This window comes from Leucopleurus acutus (genome assembly GCF_964270905.1).
Source record: "Leucopleurus acutus genome assembly, chromosome: 4".
NCBI lineage: Eukaryota > Metazoa > Chordata > Mammalia > Artiodactyla > Delphinidae > Leucopleurus > Leucopleurus acutus.
In genome coordinates, this window is record NC_139146.1 from 137564582 (window position 1) to 137587585 (window position 23004).

General features: G+C 37.9%; 1 protein-coding gene across 2 annotated transcripts in view; it reads left to right on the forward strand.

Moving 5' to 3' along the window:
* MANBA (mannosidase beta) overlaps nt 1-23004 on the forward strand; it is a 113348-nt gene that overhangs the window by 44345 nt on the left and 45999 nt on the right. Inside the window, exons 8-11 of one of the 2 annotated variants that reach the window (XM_082837659.1) lie at nt 801-952; nt 10230-10347; nt 11965-12051; nt 15180-15347. In XM_082837659.1, coding sequence (XP_082693785.1) covers nt 801-952; nt 10230-10347; nt 11965-12051; nt 15180-15347 — 525 coding nt within the window. The remainder of the gene's footprint in view (nt 1-800; nt 953-10229; nt 10348-11964; nt 12052-15179; nt 15348-23004) is intronic. The other variant, XM_082837660.1, reaches the window with a different exon arrangement.

A 23004-nucleotide genomic window follows, 5' to 3' on the forward strand; every position in this document is an offset into this window, starting at 1 on the left:
ATTAAATTGCCCATTGAGCAAAATGACTTTATAATAATGTGCTATTAAAATTGGAAAGTTGTTAGATTATGAAATACCTTGTATTGTATTTCTTTGATTCTAAAATGCATGTTTTGGCACATTTTAATAACACTGAAATGAGAATGTGTTTTTCAAAGATGCATCAGATTAACTGGTGACATATTTTCCCCACTTTTGTGAAATAGTATCAGTTTTTGTTTTAATTTTGAAGTGTTATCTCAAATATATTTCTTTTGACATAATTGCAAATGCCTACATCATGGGGAAGGCTACAGTATATTTCACTCTTTAATGGTTTCTGTATTTTTCTTTTCAAAGAAAAATAACAGGACCTGGCAATAATTTCTTTATATATATTTTTTCTAAAATGTGCACTTCCATATTAAGTACTTCATAGCAGATAGAAAATTAACACTAATTTATGTTCCTGTAAACTGCTCAGAAGTTTACTTTAAAAAAAATCTCTTTTGGGGGCTTCCCTGGTGGCACAGTGGTTGAGCGTCCGCCTGCCAATGCCGGGGACACGGGTTCATGCCCTGGTCTGGGAGGATCCCACATGCCGCGGAGCAGCTGGGCCCGTGAGCCATGGCCGCTGAGCCTGCGCTTCCGGAGCCTGTGCTCCGCAGAGGGAGAGGCCACAACAGTGAGAGGCCCGCGTACTGAAAAAAAAAAAACTCTTTTGCTTATTTTTTTAAGGCTATAGTAAACAATACAGTTTGGTTTTGTCATATGCTTATGTTTTAAATTTCGTATTCATTATTTAATTCTGTTAATAACAGGTTTATTTTAGGACAGTGGAACTCATAGAAGAGCCCATAAAAGGATCTCGTGGTCTGAGTTTCTACTTCAAAATTAATGGACTTCCAATATTTCTGAAAGGCTCGAATTGGATTCCCCCAGATTCATTCCAGGATCGAGTAACCTCTGCCTTGTAAGTTATCATCTTTTATTTCTTGTTCCTCTTCATATTATCAGTCCCACAGAGCTTAAGAGCTACTCATTTTAACTTTTTTTAGTTCCAGTGGAAGGAACCAAGAGGTAATATATAATTCTAGGATGATGGAAATTTTAGAAAGGATTTTAAAATCATTTATTTCATTCTCATGAGCTATAGGTAGTCTTACAGCTAAACTATTTGAGACTGCTGAAATCATCCAACTTTTATAGATTGTTTCTAGAGGAACAAGAAAATGACTAATGCACATTTTGGATAGTTAGCCCCTTTGGGGGAAAAATCTGATTAAATTTGGATTTTTTCTTTTTTTTTTTGAAGAATGCCTCTTTTTTTTTTGCACATTTAAAAAGAAATAGGAACCCATATTTACCTTTTCATGCTAAGGTATTTGCACATTCTTTCAATTTTACCTTAATAAAGAGAACTAAAGAAATTTAAAAATTCAAAGTGTTTTTCTGAAGCTCTGAGAATAGAATTTAACAAGAAAGTATTTCCTGATTAGGTTTATAAACTACTATCTTTGTAACAGTGAAAATAAGCTTTGTGAAGTGAAAATAAACACATTTAACTTATTTAAATGTACAAACATGCATTGATGTATATTTTATGTTTAGAATGTAGATGTGGCTGGTAAGTAAACTCTAATTTTGCCAAAAGTTGTAGTAATATCCTTTTACTTCAAAATGTGTATAATGTTTTGAATTTCATATGAAAATGCAATCATTCTCCAGACACAACACAGATAATTTGCTGACTCTTCTCCTTTTCAAATTCTCCTTTCCACTCCTGGCAGGTTGGCAGTGGCCGTACAGCACAGTTGGGTCAATTAGTAAACCTGCCCATAGGTGGCTTTGCTGGGAGCACAGTGCTCTGAGTGTGTGGTCATCCTGTTATTGGCCTTTTTCCTTCCTTTCTGAATGCTGTTCTGGAAATGGAGGGTACATACTCTCAACGTGGCTGCAAATTTCTGTACTTACCTGAGGGTGATGTGAATAGAAATTGGAAAAGCAGAAAGGAAGTTTACTAGATAAAGGAGTACTGGACTGGAGGAATTGTAAAATGGGATGAGAGAGAGCTAAATACTAATATTCAAAATTTGATTTTTATCGTATAGTTTGAAATGGTTATATAAAATAAGCACATACTTTCCAAGGTTTACAGTATTTTTCTACAGGAGTAACTTTAAGACAAAAATTTAGGAGGATTCAAGATGGTGGAGGAGTAGGTAGACGTGGAGTTCATCTCTCTCCATGGATGCATCAGGAATACATCTATAGATGCAACAATTCTCACTGAACGCCAGTTGAAAACTAGCAGAAGACCTTGGACAATGTAAAGGACTATAAAGATCCCTGCATAACTGGGTAGGATGGAAAAAAGGAAGGGAGAAAGAGGAGGAGAGGAAGCGGAATGGGACCTGCACCCTCGGGAGGGGGAGCTGAAGCAGAGGAGAGATTCCCGAATGCGGAGAAACCCCCTCTGTAATGGGGATACCCCCTCTCCGATGGGGAAATCCACTGGGACAGAATGGAAGCATTTGACGCTGTTGGAAGAGCTTGAAGTTGCTGATCTGTGGCAGACGGAACAGAGTGAGAACTACACAGACGGTCCGTACCTCGGCCCTATGTGCCCCGCACTGGGATGTGTGTTCACAGGTGTGCAAGGGGGCTGGGAGCTGGTGTGTGGGGATTGGAGAACAGGCCCAGAGCGAGAACTGCTGTTGGTTGTGGGGAGATGGACTGAGGGGACGGGAGGGAAGAAATCCGCAGCAGGGAATGCCTATGGAGGAAGACTGGACAGCCATGGAAGCAGGGCACTACTGCTGAGTCCCACGCAGGGGGAGGAGCCACTATTGTAACCTCTCTCTCCCCACGTGTCGCCGCCTGCCAACGACAATAAAAGAAGCCTGCTCAGGGCTGGCTCTTGTGTGCTGGCTGCTGAGACATAAAAAAGCCCCCTCAGAGCTGGCCCTCACGTGCTGGCTGCAGGGCAATTAAAAAAATAAACAACCACCCTCTCAGGACTGGCCCTTACATGCCTTATGCTGGGCCCTGGAAAAGGCCCTCACTAGGGCCATATCTCTTGCACCCATGGCTGCCGGCTCCCCTGTGCATTTGGCACTGCTGGAGCTCCCGTGATCCAAGAAGTCATACCACCTCTGCACCCGGTCCTCACAGGGCCAGACCCAAGAGCTCCAAGGCAGCCTCAGGACCGGACTCCTGTGGGCGGACCACACGCAGAGGTGGGGATAAAACCAAAGCTGAACCCCAGGGACGGGGTGACTGAGGAAGAGGATGGAAAATCTTTCCATCAGCTGTACAAGCTGCAGATTAAATCCCCATGGTCAGCTAGGAAGACCCTGTGTCTATGGAACATCTGAGTAGACAATGAGTGTTCCCACAAATGAAAATGGTCCAGCTCTGGCAGCTGTGGACTTTGGGGGCAGCACACGCAGGAAGTGGGCCACATCAGAGTCAGAGGGGTCCCCAAAGGGCCCACAGCAGGTCTGGAGACCAGCCCAGAGGCAGAGGAGGGGCTCCTGGGGAGGCGGAGGGGGACTATGGCTCACTGAGTGTGCAAGGACCTTCACAGCAGATACCCCAGGGAAACATAATTATTACTATTAATTTTATTATGTTTTGATTCATTCTGTTGTTGGTTCTGGCTTTTTTTTTTTCCTTTGGTTTCTTTTTCTTTCTTTTTGTGTTTGTTCTTGTTTTAGTTTTTTTTTTATTTATTTAGTCTTTTGGGATCTCTGTGTTTTATAACATATTTATTTTTTTATACATTTCTATTTTTACTTTGCTTTTCTGTTGTTCTGTGTTCTTTTCCCTAATTTTTTTCTTCTTCTTTTTCTTCAGTTTTTTTTTTAATATTTCCATTTCTATTTTGCTTTCCTGTTCTGTGTTTTTTCCCTTTTTATTTTATTATTATTATTTTTAAATCATTGTTATCAGTTTGTTCTATTTCCTTGCTTTATTCTTCAGTGGGCACACTGCTTTGGTTTTGTTTTTAGGTTATGTGTTTCTGTTAGTATTAATGCTAATTGATTTCATTTTTGAGTTCTATTTGTCTGGTTGTTCTCTTGCCTTTTGTTTTATTTGCCTCTGTTTTTGTTTCTTTTACGTGTGTGTGTATTTCCTTGTTTCTGTTTTTGTTTGTTTGGTTTTGTTTTTAACATTTCTCTGGGGTTTTGTTTGTCTTTTTTTTTCTTTAATATATTTTCTACTTTATTATTACTTTTTTAGATTTCTGTTTCTATGTTGCTTTTCTGTTCTGTCTTCTTTCCCCTTTCTCTTTCTCTTCTTTTTCTTCTTTAAAATGTCATTTTTTTCAGTTTTGTTTCCTTGCTTCATTCTTCAGTTGGCACTCTGCTGTGGTTTTGGGTTTTTGTCGGCTTTCTTCTTAATTGCTTGATTTTGTCTTGGGTTCTTTTGTTTGTCTGGTTGTTCTCTTGCTATTTGCTTTACTTGGTTCTGTTTTTGTTTCTTTGTGTGTGAGCATTTCCTTGTTTCTGTTTCTATTTGTTTGATTTTACTTTTTACCATTTGTCTGGGGTTTTGTGAGACTTTTTTTTCTTTTTGTTTTTAAACCCCTTTATTGCCGGGACAAGCGACTTGCAGGGTGTTGGTCCCTCGACCAGAAGTCGGGCCTGAGGCTCTGGAGTGGGAACACTGAGTCCAGGATGCTGGACCAGTAGAGAATTCCCAGCCCCAGGGAAAATTAATCTCTGAGAGCTCTCACGGAGGCCTCTATCTGAATCCAAGGCCCGGATTCACCCAACTGCCAGCAGCTCCCAGTGCTGGACGCCTCACACCAAACAACAAACAAGACAGGAACACAAATGCACCCATCAGCACACAGACTACCTAAAGCCATACTAAGCTCACAGACACCCCAAAGCATACCACCTGACACGGCCCTACTCATCAGAGGGAAAAGACTCAGCTTCACCCACCAGAACGCAGGCACCATTCCCTCCATCAGGAAGCCTACACAAGACACTGGACCAACCCCACCACCGGGCAGAGAACAGAAGCAAGAGGAACTACGACCCTGCAGCCGAGGGAAAGGAGACCTCAAATACTGTAAATTACACAAAATGAGAAGACAGAGAAATATCTTACAGGCAAAGGAGCAAGATAAAAACCCATAAGACCAAATAAATAAAGAGGAAATAGGCAAAGTACCTGAAAAAGAATTCAGAGTAATGATAGTAAAGATGATTCAAAATCTTGGAAATATAATAGACAAAATACAAGAAATATTTATCAAGGACCTAGAAGATCTAAAGAGCAAACAAACAGTAATGAACAGCACAATAACTGAAATTAAAAATACTCTAGGGCTTCCCTGGTGGTGCAGTGGTTGAGAGTCTGCCTGCCAATGCAGGGGACATGGGTTCATGTCCACATGCCGTGGAGCGGCTAGGCCCGTGAGCCATGCCCATTGAGCCTGCACGTCCGGAGCCTGTGCTCCGCAACAGGAGAGGCCACAACAGTGAGAGGCTCACATACCGCAAAAAAAAAAAAAAAAAAAAAATACTCTAGAAGGAATCAATAGCAGAATAACTGAGGCAGAAGAACGGATAAGTGAGCTGGAAGATAGAATGGTGGAAATAACTGCCACAGAGCAGAATAAAGAAAAAAGAATGAAAGGAATGGAGGACCGTCTCAGAGACCTCTGGGACAACATTAAATGCACCAACATTCAAATTAAAGGTGTCCCAGAAGAAGAAGAAAAAAGAAAGGGTCTGAGAAAATATTTGAAGAAGTTATAGTTAAAAACTTCCCCAACATGGGAAAGGAAATAGTCAAGTCCAGGAAATGCAGAGAGTTGCATACAGGATAAACCCAAGGAGAAACACGCTGAGACACATATGAATGAAAGAAAAATTAAACACAAAAAATATTAAAATCAGCAAGGGAAAAGCAACAAATAATATACAAGGGAATCCCCATAAGGTTAACAGCTGATCTTTCAGCAGAAACTCTACAGACCAGAAGGGAGTGGCAAGATATATTTAAAGTGATGAAAGGGAAAAACCTACAACCAAGATTACTCTACCCAGCAAGGATCTCATTCAGATTTGACATAGAAATCAAAAGCTTTACACACAAGCAAAAGTTAAGAGAATACAGCATCACCAACCAGCTTTACAACAAATGCTAAAGGAACTTCTCTAGGCAGGAAACACAAGAGAAGGAAAAGACCTACAAAAACAAACCCAAAACAATTATGAAAATGGTAATAGGAATATGCATATCAATAATTACCTTAAATGTAAATGGATTAAATGCCCCAACGAAAAGACACAGACTGGCTGAATGGATACGAAAACAAGATCCGTATATGTGCTGCCTACTAGAGACCAACTTCAGACCTAGGGACACATACAGACTGAAAGTGAGGGGATGGAAAAAGACATTACATGCAAATGGGAATTAAAAGAAAGCTGGAGTAGCAATACTCATATCAGACAAAAAAGACTTTAAAATAAAAACTACTATAAGAGACAACGAAGGACACTGTATGATCAAGGGATCAATCCAAGAAGAAGATATAACAATTGTAAATATCTATGCATCCAACATAGGAGCACCTCAATACATAAGGCAAATGCTAACAGCCATAAAAGGGGAAATCAACAATAACACAGTAATAGTAGGGTGACTTTAACACCCCACTTACACCAATGGACAGATCATCCAAAATGAAAATAAACAAGGAAACACAAGCTTTAAATAACACATTAGACCAGATGGACTTAATTGCTATTTATGGGACATTCCATCCAAAAACAACAGAATACACTTTCTTCTCAACTGCACACGGAACATTCTGCAGGATAGATCACATTTTGGGTCACAACTCAACCTCAGTAAATTTAAGAAAATTGAAATCATATCAAGAATCTTTTCTGACCACAACATTATGAGACTAGATATCAATGACAGGAAAAGAACTATAAAAAATACAAATGCATGGAGGCTAAACAATACGCTACTAAATAACCAAGAGATCACTAAAGAAATCAAAGAGGAAATCAAAAGTACCTAGAAACAAATGATAATGAAAACACGATGACCCAAAACCTATGGGATGCAGCAAAAGCAGTTCTAAGAGGGAAGTTTATAGCAATACAATCCTACCTCAAGAAATAAGAAAAATCTGAAATAAACAACCTAACCTTATACCTAAAGCAATTAGAGAAAAACAAAAAAACCCCAAAGTTAGCAGAAGGAAAGAAAACATAAAGATCAGATCAGAAATAAAGGAAAAAGAAATGAGGGACACAATAACAAATATCAATAAAACTAAAAGCTGGTTCTTTGAGAAGATAAACAAAATTGATAAACCATTAGCCAGACTCATCAGGAAAAAAAGGGAGAAGGCTCAAATCAACAGAGTTAGAAATGAAAAAGGAGAAGTAACAACTGACACTGCCAAAATACAAAGTGTCATAGACTACTACAACCAACTCTATGCCAATAAAATGGACAACCTGGATTAAATGGACAAATTCTTAGAAAAGGACAACCTTCGAAGACTGAAACAGGAAGAAATAGAAAACACGAACAGACCAATCACAAGTAATGAAATTGAAACTGTGATTAACGATATTCCAACAAATAAAAGCCCAGGGCTAGATGGCTTCACAGGCAAATTCTGTCAAACATTTAGAGAAGAGCTAACACCTATCCTCAAACTCTTCCAAAATATAGCAGAGGGAGGAACACTCCCAAACTCATTCCATGAGGCCAACATCACCCTGATACCAAAACCAGACAAAGATGTCGCAAGGAAAGAAAATTACAGGCCAGTATCACTGATGAACATAGATGCAAAAATCCTCAACAAAATACTAGCAAACAGAATCCAACAACCCATTAAAAGGATGATACACCATGATCAAGTGGGGTTTATCCCAGGAATGCAAGGATTCTTCAACATATGCAAATCAGTCAATGTGATACACCATATTAACAAACTGAAGGATAAAAACTATATGATCATCTCAATAGATGCAGAAAATAACATTCCATTGTACATATGTGCCACATCTTCTTTATCCATTCATCTGTTATGGGCATTTAGGTTGCTTCCATGTCCTGGCAATTGTAAATAGTGCTGCAGTGAACATTGTGGTACATGTATCTTTTTGAATTATGGTTTTCTCAGGATATATGCCCAGTAGTGGGATTGCTGGGTCATATGGTAGTTCTATTCAGTGCAATCCCTATCAAATTACCAATGGTATTTTTCACAGAACTAGGACAAAAAATTTTACAGTTTGTATGGAAACACATAAGACCCTGAATAGCCAAAGCAATCTTGAGAAAGAAAAACAGAGCTGGAGGAATCAGGCTCCCTGACTTCAGACTATACTACAAAGCTACAGTAATCAAGACAGTATGGTACTGGCACAAAAACAGAAATATAGATCAATGGAAATGGGTAGAAAGACCAGAGATAAACCCACACACATATGGTCACCTTATCTTTGACAAAGGAGGCAAGAATATACAATGGAGAAAAGACAGTCTCTTCAACAAGTGATGCTGGGAAAACTGGACATGTAAAAAATGAAATTAGAACACTTCCTAACACCATACACAAAAATAAACTCAAAACGGATTAAAGACCTAAACGTAAGGCCAGACACTGTAAAACTCTTAGAGGAAAACATAGGCAGAACACTCTATGACATAAATCACAGCAAGATCCTTGTTGACCCACCTCCTAGAGAAATGGAAATAAAAACAAAAATAAACAAATGGGACTAATGAAACTTAAAAGCTTTTGCACAACAAAGGAAACCATGAACAACACGAAAAGACAACCCTCAGAATGGGAGAAAATATTTGCAAATGAAGCAACTGACAAGGATTAATCTCCAAAATTTACAAGCAGCTCATGCAGCTCAATATCAAAAAAGGAAACAACCCAATCCAAAAATGGGCAGAAGACCTAAATAGACATTTCTCCAAAGAAGACATACAGATTGCCAACAAACATATGGAAGGATGCTCAACATTCTTGATCATTAGAGAAATGCAAATCAAAACTACAATGAGGTATCACCTCACAGCAGTCAGAATGGCCATCATCAAAAAATCTACAAACAATAAATGCTGGAGATGATGTGGAGAAAAGGGAACCCTCTTGCACTGTTGGTGGGAATGTAAATTGATACAGCCACTGTGGAGAACAGTATGGAGGTTTCTGAAAAAACTACAAATAGAACTACCATATGACCAGCAATCCCACTACTGAGCACATACCCTGAGAAAACCATAATTCAAAAAGAGTTGTGTACCACAGTATTCATTGCAGCTCTGTTCACAATAGCCAGGACATGGAAGCAACCTAAGTGTCCATCGACAGATGAATGGATAAAGAAGATGTGGCACATATATACAATGGAATATTACTCAGCCATAAAAAGGAACGAAATTGAGTTATTTGTAATGAGGTGGATGGACCTAGAGTCTGTCATACAGAGTGAAGTAATTCAGAAAGAGAAAAACAAATACTGTATGCTAATGCACCTATATGGAATCTAAAGAAACGGTACTGATGAACCTAGTGGCAGGGCAGGAATAAAGACGCAGACGTAGAGAACTGACTTGAGGACACAGGGGGTGAAGGGGAAGCTGGGATGAAGTGGGAGAGTAGCATTGACATATATACACTACCAAATGTAAAATAGCTAGTGGGAAGCAGCTGCATAGCACCGGGAAATCAGCTCAATGCTTTGTGTTGACCTAGAGGGGTGGGATAGGGAGGGTGCCAGGGAGGCTCAAGAGGGAGGGGATATGGGGATATATGTATACTTATAGCTGATTCACTTTGTTGTACAACAGAAACTAACACAACATTGTGAAGCAATTATATTCCAATAAAGATATTAAAAAAATACATATAGAAAAAACAAAAAGAAAACAAACAAAAATTTGGTTTTAAAAATAGTGTAATAGCATGCCTGAAATTTGGAAGGCAGAGAAAAGATTTCACCCGTAATTTTTCTGTAGGCTTGTTTATTTAATGTGGTTACAGTTAATGTGTATATAATTTTGTCTCACTTTCTTCACTTAGCGTTGTACCCAAACCATCATTATTTAAAAATGTGTCCTTCTAACAGCTATTTGAAATGTGTTTATCAACCACAATGTGGTTTTTTTATCTTTTTATTTTTTTTAACATCCCCAAGGTTTCAAATTGGCATTTGTTTTTAAAACTTCTTCTGTAGATTACGGCTCCTTTTGCAGTCTGTTGTGGATGCTAACATGAATGCTCTCCGGGTTTGGGGAGGAGGAATTTATGAGCAGGATGAATTCTATGAACTCTGTGATGAACTAGGAATAATGGTGAGTAATTGACAGCTCATGATTTTCTTTGTTGATTTGTTACTGTATCCTCAGTTTGACCTCCAGTGTTCTGAGTGGGTGATATTGCCTATTCCTTTGTGTTTTTTTTTCATTGAAGTGTAGTTGATTTACAATGTTATGCTAATTTCAGGTGTACAGTGAAGTGATTCAGTTATACATATATATGCATATTCTTTTCCTTTATGGTTTATTACAGGATATTGAATATAGTTCCCTATGCTATACAGTAGGACTTTGTTGTTTATCTATTTTATATATAGTAGTTTGTATCTGCCAATCCCAAACTCCTAATTTATCCTTCCCCAGCTCCTTCCCCTTTGATAATCATAAGTTTGTTTTCTATGTCTGTGTTTCTGTGTCATAAATAAATTCATTTGTGTTATATTTTAGATCCCACGTATAAGTGATATCATAGCCCATTCCTTCTTTTCTCAGAGCCAGGAATGATGTTCCACTTTTCTGCAAAGGAATAAATGGCATCTCGCAAACCCTGAGCCATAGTTGATAGTGAATATCATAATTATTTTAAATGATAGACATTCTGCGTATTGGTTATATCTAAGCATAGATCTATATTTTCTTTGTAATTATCTTTGTGATAGGAGGGTAAGCATAAAAAAGAAAATAAAATATTAAAAAGTTTTAACTTTAAGGAGATCTAACAAGACCTAGAGAGAAGAAAAATGATGAAATTAAATTTTAATAGCTGTGCTTAATATTGTCATTAAGTACTCTGAACATAGTTTGCATTGGTGAGGGTTAAGCAAAGGAAATATAGTCTTTTAGTTCTAGTATGACAGTTCTAAAATATAAAGCACTTCATAGTAGTAGTAATTTTAATAATAGTAGTAATTTTAATAATATTGACAATGCTCATGGTCATGATGATGTGACAATATTCTGTAATATTCCAGGCGTTGTTCTCAGTGCTCTGCCGCTATTATTTTATTTTAGCTTCATGCCCACTCTATGAGGTAGTTACTGTTGTTCTCTATCCCCATTTTACAGGTAGGAAAACTGACACGTGGAGAAGTTAACTAGCCCAAACTCACACAGTGGGTATATGGTGGAACTGAAGTTCTGAGTCAGGCCAACTACTGCGTCGTAATGGCCTCCCTAGCAATGCACTTAAGTGGTTTCATTTCTAAACTGTCCATGTAGTAATCCTTTTGGCCATGAAGTTAATTCCTTTATAAACAAAATATGTTTCTTGACAGTCTGGGCCATCACTCAGTACCAAATTCCTGGTGAAAATCAGAGTGAATCAGGAGTGAGAAGGGGTTGGGAGAAAGCTTCTTACTGAATTTCATATTCCCCTCAGCACAAGCACTGTTTCATTATTTGAATTCCCTTTTCTTCTTTTTCTTTTCTGCCTACCTAACATTTTCTCTTCTCAGGTTTCCCTACAGTTCCAGAGAGTCTGTGAGTGCCTTTCCCAGTACCTCATGCTTTGTGATGCTCAAATGATCACACTCATCGGGCTAAGTTGATTTTTTATTTGCATGAAAGATAATGCCCAAAGTTCAGAATGAAGAATTTCTTTCTGGGCAGTAAAATCTATGGAAGTGCTGTATTGCCTTTTATTTGATTTGATAGGTATGGCAGGATTTTATGTTTGCCTGTGCGCTTTACCCAACTGATCAGGATTTCATGGATTCAGTGAGAGCAGAAGTTTCTTACCAGGTATGTTATTACCATTTCAAGTAGAAGTAAAGGCTTAAGTTTTAGTTCTGCCTTTTGTTAAACCTCTCCTTGTTTCTTCTTTTTAAAAAAAATTTTATTGAAATATAGTTGATTTACAGTGTTGTGTTTAGTTTCTTCTCCTTGTTTCTTTTTGTTGTTCTCTTTACTAAATCCCATGAAAAAAATCAGTCAGGTAATTGACTACCTAGGCGATTCCACCCAGTCTCATGACTTTAACTCTTCCTATTGGCTGATGACTGTCATATTTATTCCTGGCCCTGACTCATCTGCTGAATTCCTCGTTCTTATTATCCAGCTGCCTACTTGGTGCCTCTACTTGGAGGTCTAATAGGAATCTCAAATGTAACATGTCCAAACCAAACTTATATTACCTTCCCCAGACTTGCTTTTCTTGCAGTTTTCCCCACCTCAATAAATGGCGATGCCAGTCTTTGAATTTCTCAGGTCAAAAATTTTAAGTGATTCTTGACTCCTTGATTTCTTTTACATTCCACATATAAACACTTTTATATTTATAGATCTATGAATGCAAAGAAGTGATTGTATCCTAGCTCTGTCCACTGAAAAGACCTAGAAACAGTGAACAACCTAGTCATATTGAGCATTCTTATATTGAAATAATCCCACTAAGAGAAGGGTTCTTAGAGAAATGACTGATACCAAGTCTGGGACAGGAAGTATACTAGATGGTCCTGAAATATTTTGGCATGCCAATAACAAGGAAACTATCAAAGATACGTTAAAAGAACTTTGATGAGACTCTGACCAACCAAAAGTGGGACAACTTGAAATTCAATAAGGATAAGAATGTCAGTGGATCAAAATCCATCAAGTATGTTAAAATCCACGAGTTCGTAATTAGAGTGTCTGCGAATGTATTTTTGTGTGAAAATCCAAAAGAAATGAAAAAAAAAGATTATTATAACATTCAAGATAGTGGTTACTTTTGGAAGGAAGGAGGGGCTATGATTAGGAAGGGGTACATGAGGGCTTCTGGGGTGCTTGGTAAAGTTTTCTTTCTTTGGCTGGATTGTGTGTTATAAGTGTGATTGCCTTATAATAGTTCACCATGTCATAATTTGTTTTCTGTAGTTTTCTGAAGTTTAGAGAATGAACATTGAATCATCCCTTGCTCAGAGCCCTCCAGATAAAATTAAAGATCCTCACCATGCACTATCCTGTCTCAGCCTCCGTCTCCAGCCTCATCAAGCGCTGTTTTCCCCGTACTCTCTGTGCCCCGGAGCGCCTTCTCTATTGCCCTCTCCTGTGGACCACCTCGCTCGTGTTTTTCTGGCCCGTCTCACCTTGGGCATGACTCTCTGGGAAGAAGCTTTCTATGTCTGCAAGTCTAGATTAGGTCATTTTCCCTTTGTGACATACATCACACTTGAAATTATGTTTTCAATATTTTGTCACTGCATCAAAATTATAATATCCCTGAGGCCTAGGGCATGTTCCTCCCTGTATGTCCCCATGATCTGGCTGTATTATTCATCAGAGGTATAGATGGATGGACGAATGAATAACTTTTAAAATATTAATTATAGTTATGTAGGTTGTAAACATGTCAGTTCTTTTTTTCATTTTCTTTCACACAAGTAAAATATGATATCTATGTGTTTTCAGTTCTTTTATATATTTTAAAGAGGAGAACTTTTTAATTGCAGAGTTTATTAAAATTTTAAAGTAAAGCTCACCGGAAAATTCTAGGTCAGTTCGAAGGGTGTGTGTAGCACAGAGTCACTGAAGCTTTTTGTCTCTTCAGTATCTGTATTTGTGTTTTCATCAGTACTATAAACATGCCTGTCACAGTTGGTCACAGCCCTCACTTACATGGGCATATACAGAGGCAAATAAGGAAATACTGTTTATAAGACTGGTTAAGAAAAAACACAAGACTTTAATTTTTTTAATGAGATATATCTCTTTAAGATATACTTACTGCGTCTCTACTTCATGTATGGGTTACTTAGCATATTGAATGGAGACCACGGAGAGAACATCAGCTGGGATCCATCACGTAACCGTCCATTACAGTGCAAGAGAAGCTATAAATACCAATGAGGTTATATTGCTGAAACATGTTTGAAAAGAATTTCCCTTGACTGTTGACTCACTCTACTGTTGGCAAAGAGCTTTAATTGCCTTCTTCTGCTGGGCTACATCTTACAGTGTGTCAGAAGAACTGGATCCTTTCACGTTTATGTAGGGCTGGCAGTGAGCCCAGTTCACTCAGACCTCAACTCTTAAGGCAGGCAGGATTTTCAGATTCCCTAATTTCTTCTTCTATGTTTAGATGTATTCAGTGACTTACTTGTAGTTGTGGCTTGCGGGCTGTAGAGCACAGGCTCAGTGATTTTGTCGCACGGGCCCAGCCGCTCCGCAGCATGTGGGATCTTCCCGGACCGGGGCTTGAACCCGTGTCCCCTGCATTGGCAGGCGGATTCTTAACCACTGTGCCACCAGGGAAGTCCAGTGGATTTCCTAAGACAGGACATTGATAGTTATTTCAGGGGACAGCCTCTTGATGTCCTAATCTTTTTTCCTTTAGAATATTCCATATATTTGTCCTTAACTTTCAGAGTGTCTCTGGTACTCACTTGCTTTGTAAAACCCTCTCTAACTGTCCTGGTTTTCTGATCTTGGTGGAAACTGTGTGGGAACTTCAGTTCCTCTCTCAGCGGTAGTGTTTGTTCTGCCTCATTTCTTTCTTCACAGAAAACTCCAACTTGCTCTTGAGAAGCTAAGCCCTGTAACGTAACTTCTCCTGCCTTTTGTATTTCTTAGAACCTTTTTGTGGCAAGTCAGATAACGATGAGGTTGATTTATTTTTCTCTTTTAATGAAAGGGATTACAATTTCTTTAGTTATATGGCGAGAAGAGGAACCCTATTTTCTCAATGTTTATAAAATCTAGATAAAAAGAATCTCAGCGATTTCTTAAAATGTCTTCCCACATGTAACATTACTGCTCATTTTCTGATGAGTTCCTGGCACGTAAAAATACATGTGCAGAAAGACAATGGCTGTAACTTTATGAGTAATTACAGCTCTGAGCTCTCTTATGTTGAGCATTTGAAAATTATTTTATGTTTTCTTCAATTTTAGGTCAGGAGACTGAAATCTCATCCCTCCGTCATCACATGGAGTGGAAATAATGAAAATGAAGCAGCTTTGATGTTGAATTGGTATGATATACAGTCCAGCAACCTGTCCACCTACATCGATGATTATGTGACACTGTATGTGAAAAACATCCGAAGGATTGTCTTCGAAGTAAGTTCAGACATACCTTGGAGATGTTGCAGGATCGGTTCCAGATACCACAATAGAGAGAATATTGCGATAAAGCTAGTCACATGAATTTTTGGTTTCCCAGTGCATAGAAAAGCTACGTTTACACTATACTGTAGTCTATTAAGTGTACAATAGCATTATGTCTTAAAAAACAATGTACATACCTTAATTTAAAAAATACTTCATTGGTAAAAATGGCTAATCATTATCTGAGCCTTCAGCGAGTCATAATTTCTTTGCTGCTGGAGGGCTGTGCCTCGATGTTGATGCTGCCGACTGATCAGGGTGGTGGCTGCTGAGGGCTGGGGTGGCCATGGGAATTTCTCAAAATGAGACAGCGACCAAGTTTGCCACATCGATCGACTCTTCCTTTTAGGAGCTGTTTTTCTGTAGCATGCAAGGCTGTTTGATAGCATTTTACCCACAGTAAAACTTCTTTCAAAACTGGAGTCAATTCTCTGAAACTCTGCCATTGCTTTATCAACTAAATTTATGTGATGTTCTCAATTCTTTGTTACCATTTCAGCAGTCTTTACAGCATCTTCACCAGGAGTAGATTCCATCTCAAGAAACCCCTTTGTTTGCTCAACTGTAGAAAGCAACTCCTTATCTGTTCAGGTTTTATCATGAGATTGAAGCAATTCTGTCACATCTTCAGGCTCCACTTCTAATTCTCGTTCTCTTGCTATTTCCACCACACCTGCTGTTTCTTCCTCCACTGGAGTCTTGAACCCCTCAAGTCATCCATGAGGGCTGGAATCAACTTCTTCCAAACTCCTGTGCATGTTGATACTTTGACCTCTTCCCATGAATCATGAATGTTCTTCATGGCATCTAGAATGGTGAATCCTTTCCAAAAGGTTTTCAGTTGAATTTGCCCAGATCCTGTAGAGGAATTTCTAGCTATAGCCTTACAAAGTGTATCACTTGAAAGTCAAAGTTACTCCTTGATCCACGGCTGCAGAATGGATGTTGTGTTAGGAGGCATGAAAACGTCATTAATCTTGTTGTGCATCTCCATCAGAGCTCTTGGGTTGACCAGGTGCGTTGCCAATGAGCAGTCATACTTTGAAAGAAATCTTTTTTTTCTGAGCAATAGGTCTCAACAGTGCTTTTAAAATATTCAGCAAACAATGTTGTAAACAGCTGTGCTGTCATATAGGCTTTGTTGTGCCATTGATAGAGATAGGCAGAGTAGATTGAGCATCATCTTTCAGGGTCCTCAGATTTTCAGAATGGTAAAGCAGCATATTGCTAAATGAGCAACTTAAAGCCAAGTACAATAGCCCTTAACAAGAGAGTCAGCTTGTCCTGTGAAGCTTTGAAGCCAGGCATTCATTTCTCCTTAGCTGGGAAAGCCCTAGATGGTGTCTTCTTCCAATAGAAGGCTGTTTCATACGTTGAAAGTCTGTTGTTCAGCGTAGCCCCCTTTTTAAATTATCTTAGCTAGATCTTCTAGATAACTTGCTGCAGCTTCTATTATACGTCAGCACTTGCTACTTCACTTTGCTCTTTGATGTTATGGAGACGGCTTCTTTCCTCAAATCTCATGAACCAACCTCTGCTGGCTTCCAACATTTCTTCTGCAGCTTCCTCACCTCTCTCAGCCTTCATAGAATTGAAGAGAGTTAGGGCCCTGCTCTGGAATAGGCTTTGGCTTAAGAGAGTCCGTGGCTGTTTTGATCTTCTATCCAGAACTTCTCCATATCAGCAATAAGGCTGTTTTGCTTTCTTATCATTCATGTGTTCACTGGAGTAACACTTTCTATTTTCTTCAAGAATTTTTCCTTTCCATTCACAACTTGGCTAACTGCCTGGTGAAAGAGGCCTAGCTTTGGGCCTGTCTTGGGTTTTGACGTGCCTTCCTCGCTAAGCTTAATCATTTCTAGCTTTTGCTTTAAATGAGAGACCCGTACTCTTCCTTTCCCTTGAACACGAAATTGGCCTACTTTCAATACTGTGTGTCTCAGGGAACAGGGAGGTCTGGAGGGAGGGAGATGGGGGAATGGTTGGTTAGTGGAGCAGTCAGAACACACACAACACGTATGGATTACGTTTGCCATCTTATATGGATGGCTTTGTGGTGCCACAAAACAATTACAATAATAATATCAAAGATCACTGATTACAGATCACCATAACAAGTATAATAGTTAAAATTTGAATTACTGCATAAATTACCAAAATGTGACACAGACACAGAATGAGCAAATGCTGTTGGAAATGGCACTGATAGACTTGCTTGATGCAGGGTTACCAGAAACCTTCAATTTGTAGTAACAATTGTATGCCTGTCATGCTTTTTAATGAAGTTGAATTTAAGAATCTGTCTTAAAAATGGATCAGTATGAATATTGATATTGTATATTCTTCTGTCCTGTTTTTAGCGTGGCCTTCAGCAATATCATTTTAATTCAGAGTAGTCTATTATAATGCTGCAACATATGAAAGGATTCATGAATTGTGGACTTCTTTGAGAATTAATGTGTCTGTGAAACTCGCCACCCATACACCAATATTGTGCTTAGAATTGCAAGTTGTCATGGACTCTTTGGAGCCCATCCATGGATCCCCAAAGCCTGAGAATCTCTGTATTAAATGATTCATTGATATACCACTTCTTTTTTCCCCCATTTTTTGGTTCTTTAATATATTAATATACTGACTACTGTGAATTAATTTTCTAATGATAAGCTAGTTGTAATCTAAGCTCTGTTTAGTTATAATGCCTTGTTCTTTTGCTCTGCTAGATTTGATTTGCTAAGATTTTGGTAGAATTTAAAATTTCATATTCACAAGTGAAATTGGTATGTGGTAAGAATTGTAAACTCAAATGCCTAGAGGAGCCAAATTTGTTTTAAAAAGTTGAGTCAAGTGGAATAGATGAGGTTCACAAAGAGAGAAGAGGGGACTGTGGTAATAGGAGAATGGTTGTTGGGTCTCATAACATTTATATTCAGCATTAAAAAATGCTATCTAAACATAATTGGCAAGAAAGATTTGGCCCATAGAACCCAGCTTGTAGCATTTGGTATGTATGTGTTTGTGCTCACCTCGCAGAATGAGTTAGGGGCCTTTTCCTTTTTAATATCTAGGAATAAAATAGAGATTATTCGTTTTATTGAGACAAATTCACCCATGTAACAGTCTGGGCCTAGTGCCTTTGCAGGGCATAGATTTTATTTTAATTTATTTTTTTATTGAAGTATAGCTGATTTACAATGTTGTATTAATTTCTGCTCTACAGCAAAGTGATTCAGTTATACATATATACACATTCTTTTTTTAATATTTTTTCCTTTACGGTTTATCATAGGAGGTTGAATATAGTTCCCTGTGCTATACAGTAGGACCTTGTTGTTTATCCATCCTATATATAATAGTTTGCATCTGCTAACCTCAAACTCCCAGTCCACCCCTCCCCCACCCCCTTCCCCTTGGCAACCACAAGTCTGTTCTCTATGTCCTTGATTCTGTTTCTGTTTTGTAGATAGGTTCATTTGTATTAGATACTACATTTAAGTGATAACATAATGGTATTTGTCTTTCGCTTTCTGACTTACTTCACTTAGTATGATAATCTCTGGTTGTGTCCATGTTGCTGCAAGTGGCATTATTTCATTCTTTTTTATGGCTGAGTAGTATTCCATTGTATATCTATACCACATCTTCTTTATCCATTTATCTGTTGATGGACGTTTAGGTTGTTTCCATGTCATGGCTATAGGATTGCATGTGTCTTTTTGAATTATAGTTGTGTCTGGATATGTGCCCAGGATTTCTGGATCAAACAGTAATTCTATTTGTAGTTTTTTAAGGAACCCCTATACTGTTCTCCATAGTGGCTGTATCAATTTACATTCCCAGCAGTGCAAGAGGGTTCCCTTTTCTTCACACCCTCTCCAGCATTTGTTGTTTGTAGATTTTCTGATGATGTCCACTCTAACTGGTGTGAGGTGATACCTCATTGAAGTTTTGATTTGCATTTCTCTATTAGTGATGTTGAGCAGCTTTTCATTTGCCTCTTGGCCATCTGTATATCTTCTTTGCAGAAATGTCTATTTAGGTCTTCCACCCATTTTTGGATTGAGTTGTTTGTTTTTTTGATATTGAGCTGCATGAGCTATTTGTATATTTTGGAAATTAATCCTTTGTTCATTTGTTTTCAATTATTTTCTCCCATTCTGAGGGTTGTCTTTTCATCTTGTTTATAGTTTCCTTTACTGTGAAAAAGCTTTTAGCTGCATTAGGTCCCATTTGTTTATTTCTGTTTTTATTTCCATTACTCTAGGAGGTGGGTCAAAAAAGATCTTGCTGTGATTTATGTCATAGTGTGTTCTTCCTATGTTTTCCTCTAAGAGTTTTATAGTGTCCGGTCTTACATTTAGGTCTCGAATGCATTTTGAGTTTATTTTTGTGTATGGTGTTAGGGGGTGTTCTAACTTCATTCTTTTACATATAGCTGTCCAGTGTTCCCAGCACCACTTATTGAAGAGACTGTCTTTTCTCCATTACATATCCTTGCCTCATTTGTCATAGATGAGTTGACCATAGATTCATGGGTTTATCTCTGGGCTTTCTATCCATTTCCATTGATTATATTTCTGTTTGTGTGCCAGTGCCGTATTGTCTTGATTACTGTAGCTTTGTAGTATAGTCTGAAGTCAGGGAGTCTGATTCCTCTAGCTCCATTTTTCTTTCTCAAGATTTCTTTGGCTATTCGGGGTCTTTTGTATCTCCATACAAATTGTAAAATTTTTTGTTCTAGTTCTGTGAAAAATGCCATTGGTAATTTGATAGGGATTGCATTGAATCTGTAGATTGCTTTGGGTAGTGTAGTCATTTTCACAATATTGATTCTTCCAATCCTAGAACATGGTATATCTCTCCATCTGTTTGTGCCATCTTTGATTTCTTTCATAAGTGTCTTATAGTTTTCTGAGTACAGGTCTTTACCTCCTTACGTAGGTTTATTGCTAGGTATTTTATTCTGTTTGTTGCAATGGTGAATGGGATTGTTTCCTTAATTTCCCTTTCTGATCTTTTGTTGTTAGTGTATAGGAATGCAGGAGATTTCTGTGCATTAATTTTGTATCCTGCAACTTTACCAAATTCATTGATTAACTCTAGTAGTTTTCTGGTGGCATCTTTAGGATTCCCTATGTATAGTATCATGTCATCTGCAAACAGTGACAGTTTTACTTCTTCTTTTCCAGTTTGTATTCCTTTTATTTCTTTTTCCTCTCTGATTGCCATGGCTAGGACTTCCAAAACGTTATTGAATAATAGTGGTGAGAGTGGACATCCTTGTCTTGTTCCTGATCTTAGAGGAAATGCTTTCAGCTTTTCACAACTGAGAATGATGTTTGCTGTGGGTTTGTCGTATATCGCCTTTATTATGTTGAGGTAGTTTCCCTCTATGCCCACTTTCTGGAGAGTTTTTATCATAAATGGGTGTTGAATTTTGTCAAAAGCTTTTTCTGCATCTATTGAGATGATCATATGGTTTTTATTCTTCAATTTGTTAATATGGTGTATCACACTGATTGATTTGCATATGTTGAAGAATCCTTGCATCCCTGGGATAAATCCCACTTGATCATGGTGTGTGATCCTTTTAATGTGTTGTTGGATTCTGTTTGCTAGTATTTTGTTGAGGATTTTTGCATCTATATCCATCAGTGATATTGGTCTGTAATTTTCTTTTATTGTAGTATCTTTGTCTGGTTTTGGTATCAGGGTGATGGTGGCCTCATAGAATGAGTTTTGGAGTGTTCCTTCCTCTGCAGTTTTTTGGAAGAGTTTGAGAAAGATGGGTGTTAGCTCGTCTCTAAATGTTTGATAGAATTCACCTGTGAAGCCATCTGGTCCTGGACTTTTGTTTGTTGGAAGATTTTTAATCACAGTTTCAATTTCATTACTTGTGATTGGTCTTTTCTTATTTTCTATTTCTTCATGGTTCAGTCTTGGAAGGTTACATCCTTCTAAGAATTTGTCCATTTCTTCCAGGTTGTCCATTTTATTGGCATAGAGTTCCTTGTACTATTCTTTTATGACACTTTGTATTTCTGTGGTGTCCATTGTAACTTCTCCTTTTTCATTTCTAATTTTATTGATGTGAGTCTTCTCCCTCTTTTTCTTGATGAATCTGGCTAAAGGTTTATCAATTTTGTTTATCCTCTCAGAGAACCAGCTTTTAGTTTTATTGATCTTTGTTATTGTTTTCTTTGTTTCCATTTCATTTATTTCTACTCTGATCATAATGTTTTCTTTCCTTCTACTAACTTTGGGTTTTGTTTATTCTTTTTTCTCTAGTTCCTTTATATATGAGGTTAGATTGTTTATTTGAGATTTTTCTTGTTTCTTGAGGTAGGATTGTATTGCTATAAACTTCCCTCTTAGAACTACTTTTGCTGCATCTCATAGCTTTTGGATCGTCATGATTTTGTCGTCATTTGTCTCTAGGTATTTTTTGATTTTCTCTTTGATTTCTTCAGTGACCTCTTGATTATTTAGTAACGTATTGTTTAGCCTCCATGTGTTTGTGTGCTTTATGTTTTTTTCCCTGTAATTTATTTCTAATCTCCTAGAATTGTGGTCAGAAAAGATGCTTGATGTGATTTCAATTTTCTTAAATTTACTGAGGCTTGATTTGTGACCCAAGATGTGATCTATCCTGGAGAATGTTCCATGTGCATTTGAGACGAAAGTGTAATCTGCTGTTTTTGGATGGAATGTCCTATAAATATCAAATCTGTCTGGTCTATTGTGTCATTTAAAGTTTGTGTTTCCTTATTAATTTTCTGTCTTGATGATCTGTCCATTGGTATGAATGGGGTGTTAAAGTCCCCCACTATTATTGTGTTACTGTTGATTTCCTCTTTTACAACTGTTATCATTTGCCTTATGTATTGAGGTGCTCCTATGTTGGGTGCATAGATATTTATAATTGTTATATCTTCTTCTTGGATTGATCCCTTGATCAATATGTACTGTCCTTCCCTGTTTCTTGTAACATTCTTTATTTTAAAGTCTTTTATATGATATGAGGATTGCTACTCCAGCTTTCTTTTGATTTCCATTTGCATGGAATATCTTTTTCCATCCCTCACTTTCAGTCTGAATGTGTCCCTAGGTCTGAAGTGGATGTCTTTTAGACAGCATATATATGGGTCTTGTGTTTGTATCCATTCAGCAATCCTATGTCTTTTGCTTGGAGCTTTTAATCCATTCACATTTAAGGTAATTAATGATACGTATGTTCCTATTATCATTTTCTTAATTTTTTGGGTTTGTTTTTGTAGGCCCTTTTATTCTCTTGTGTTTCCCACTTAGAGAAGTTCCTTTAGCATTTGCTTTTGAGCTGGTTTGGTGGTGCTGAATTCTCTTAGATTTTGCTTGTCTGTAAAGCTTTTGATTTCTCCATCAAATCTGAGATCCTTGCTGGGTAGAGTAATCTTGGTTATAGGTTCTTCTCTTTCATCACTGTAAATATATGGTGCCACTCCCTTCTGACTTGTAGAGTTTCTGCTGAGAAATCAGCTGTTAACCTTATGGGAGTTCCCTTGTACATTATTTATCATTTTCCCCTTGTTGCTTTCAATAATTTTTCTTTGTCTTCAATTTTTGTCAATTT